Source organism: Ovis canadensis, chromosome 2, assembly GCF_042477335.2.
Source record: "Ovis canadensis isolate MfBH-ARS-UI-01 breed Bighorn chromosome 2, ARS-UI_OviCan_v2, whole genome shotgun sequence".
NCBI classification, from domain to species: domain Eukaryota; kingdom Metazoa; phylum Chordata; class Mammalia; order Artiodactyla; family Bovidae; genus Ovis; species Ovis canadensis.
This window is the reverse complement of record NC_091246.1, coordinates 82,837,964-82,841,302: the sequence shown is the minus strand read 5'-3', so window position 1 is coordinate 82,841,302 and position 3,339 is coordinate 82,837,964. Positions and strand designations below refer to the sequence as shown.

Sequence of the window (3,339 nt, the reverse complement as noted above, 5' to 3'; positions counted from 1 at the left end):
TGAGTAATATTCCATTGTATGTATGTACCACTTGTTTATTCACTCCTTTGCCTATGGACATTTAGATTGCTTTCATGGCTATTGTAAAATTGCTGCAGTGAACATTGAGGTGCATGAATCTTTTTGAGTTATGGTTTTCTCTGGGTGTATGCTCAAGAGTGGGATTGCTGGATCATACAGTAGGTAGTTCTGGATTAAGTTTTTTAAGGGCTTCTTCTCTCCTCGCTCTCAAAATGGCGGCCGCGACGGCCATTGAGTGAGAGACACGGGAGGAGGGGGGGACAGGCCGGGTAGGGTGCTGCCCTCGCTCCCCTCCTCCCTGGCCCGGGTTCTGGGGGTGCCAGGGCCGCCGCGGCTCCACCCGCGGCCTTCCCCGGGAAGGGATCCCCTTCCTCCCTTGGTGACTTAGCAAGAAAAGTATTCTTGGGTAGGAAGGGCGTGGAGAGCAGGTCGCTCTCAGATCTTGGGGAGAGGGTTCGGCTCTCCTCTCCCTGTCCGCGGAAGAGAAGCTCCGCAGTCCCCACCCCACCCCGCGGCTGGCGCTCAGGGACCGGGCTCAAGCCGCCTCGGCACTGTCCACCGGCCTGCAGGCGTTCCGTCCCCCACCTGTCCTTAGGATGGAGTTGACCTGAGAAGGATGGTCCAGCCTTTCCCTGGCTCCCCTGTGCGGGGGTTCAGCCCCTGCACCCACTGAGGAGGAGCGGTCTGACCCCACCGAACCATCCGCAGCATCCACCCACCAAATCCGGCAGGATTTTCTTTTCTGCCGTCGGCTCCTTCAACGGGAGCTGCCTTTTGACGTTGTAACACTGAGCTTCGAGGCCCTCAGCCATTCTCCTTCGAATCTCCCCACTCGTATAGGAAACGCAGTGCCTGCCTTAACCTCCCAGGTGGAATGAACCTTACTTGTTGAATATCTCCTGGTTACACGTTGGATTCACTTGTGAAAGAATCATTTTCCCCTGCATGGAAGCCACTTAGTGGCTTATTTAATTACAAATCCAGGGATTGCAAAGCTTTTTGATTTTCCAGAAGAGGGACATACCACTATATCGAATAAGCTTGATATTACAGCCAAAATGGTGCTGTCCCAGAGACAACGAGATGAACTAAATCGAGCTATAGCAGATTATCTTCGTTCAAATGGCTACGAAGAAGCATATTCAGTTTTTAAAAAGGAAGCTGAATTAGATATGAATGAAGAATTAGATAAGAAATATGCTGGGCTTTTGGGAAAAAAATGGACATCTGTTATTAGATTACAAAAGAAGGTTATGGAATTAGAATCAAAGTTAAATGAAGCAAAAGAAGAATTTACGTCGGGTGGACCTCTTGGTCAGAAAAGAGATCCAAAAGAATGGATTCCCCGTCCACCAGAAAAATACGCATTGAGTGGTCATAGGAGTCCAGTCACTCGAGTCATTTTCCATCCTGTGTGCAGTGTTATGGTCTCTGCTTCAGAGGATGCTACAATTAAGGTGTGGGATTGTGAGACTGGAGATTTTGAACGAACTCTTAAGGGGCATACAGACTCTGTACAGGATATTTCATTCGACCACAGTGGCAAGCTTCTGGCTTCATGTTCTGCAGATATGACCATTAAGCTATGGGATTTTCAGGGCTTTGAATGCATCAGAACCATGCATGGCCATGACCACAATGTTTCTTCAGTAGCCATCATGCCCAATGGCGATCATATAGTGTCTGCCTCAAGGGATAAAACTATAAAAATGTGGGAAGTGCAAACTGGCTACTGTGTGAAGACATTCACAGGACACAGAGAATGGGTACGTATGGTGCGGCCAAATCAAGATGGCACTCTGGTAGCCAGCTGTTCCAATGACCAGACTGTGCGTGTGTGGGTCGTAGCAACAAAGGAATGCAAGGCTGAGCTTTGAGAACATGAGCATGTGGTAGAATGCATTTCCTGGGCTCCCGAAAGCTCATATTCTTCCGTCTCTGAAGCAACAGGATCTGAGACTAAAAAAAGTGGCAAACCTGGGCCATTCTTACTGTCCGGATCCAGGGACAAGACTATCAAGATGTGGGATGTCAGTACTGGCATGTGCCTTATGACCCTGGTGGGTCATGATAACTGGGTACGTGGAGTTCTGTTCCATTCTGGGGGGAAGTTTATTTTGAGTTGCGCTGATGACAAGACCCTGCGTGTGTGGGATTACAAGAACAAGCGATGCATGAAGACCCTCAATGCGCATGAACACTTTGTTACCTCCTTGGATTTCCATAAGACGGCCCCGTATGTGGTTACTGGCAGTGTAGATCAAACAGTGAAGGTGTGGGAGTGTTGTTGATTGAGTCTCATTTGGCCCCTCCTCCCTTTTTTCCTCTGGATGCACTCTGATGATACCATGGTTACCCCATCGAGCTCTGTTTAAATAAATATTGTCCTTTCATGTAAATTATTCTGGATGTAGATTGAGCTTATGAAATGTTACACACAAAGTATTCATGCATGGTGAATCCAAATTGTATACTGTAAATTTACATTCGGTGTCTAGAAGTACCATAGGGTTTAAAAACCTGGGCTGGCATTGGTCACACCAGGCCTAAGAAGGCAGAAGTTGAATAAATTGAACTAGGGCACTAAACTGAATAGTTGACAGTGTCATTTTATGTTGGATTATTAATTCCTGTTTTTCTTTCTGCTGTCCTGTTGGTGCCTGACTTGATGGCCTCATTTGGGGGAAAGTGGTGGTTATTAGGGCTTTTTCTGAAATGTGTATATATGTAACATCACTTAAGTGTGCTTAATAAATCTTCTTTAAGGATGTTAAAAAAAATTTTTTTTTTAAGGAACCTCCATACTGTTCTCTGTAATGGCTGTACCAATTTATTGAGGCATTCACACCAACACTGGAGGAGGGTTCCCTTTTCTCCACAATCTCTCCAGCATTTATTGCTTGTAGATTTTTGATGATGGTCATTCTGACCATTGCAAAGTGATACCTCATTGCAGTTTTGATTTGCCTTTCTCCAATAATTAGTATTGTTGAGCATATGTGGTTTTTGGCCATGTGTATGTCGTTGTAGAAATGTCTGTTTAGATCTGCTACCAATTTTTGGATTGGGTTGTTGGTTCTTTTGTTATTGAGCTGCATGAACTATTTGTATATTTTGGAAATTTATTCCTTGTAGATGGCATAATTTGAAAATATTTTCTCCCATTTTGAGGGTTGTCTTTTCATCTTGTTTATGATTTCCTTTGCTGTGCAAAAGCTTTTAAGTTTAATTAGACCCCATTGTTTATTTTTGTTTTTATTATCATTATTGTCAATTTCTTCTTATATTTATAATAGTAATATAACTTAATTATAGTAT

The 3,339-nt window shown here is 44.5% G+C and overlaps 1 protein-coding gene across 1 annotated transcript; it reads left to right on the top strand.

Annotated features, from left to right (window-relative positions):
• Positions 1–719: 719 nt before the first annotated feature.
• LOC138434577 (platelet-activating factor acetylhydrolase IB subunit beta-like) lies at positions 720–2,420 on the top strand. The gene is given in 1 exon segment (XM_069579391.1): positions 720–2,420. A coding segment is annotated over 1 exon segment (1,233 nt). The 5' UTR covers positions 720–1,079; the 3' UTR covers positions 2,313–2,420.
• Positions 2,421–3,339: the final 919 nt, after the last annotated feature.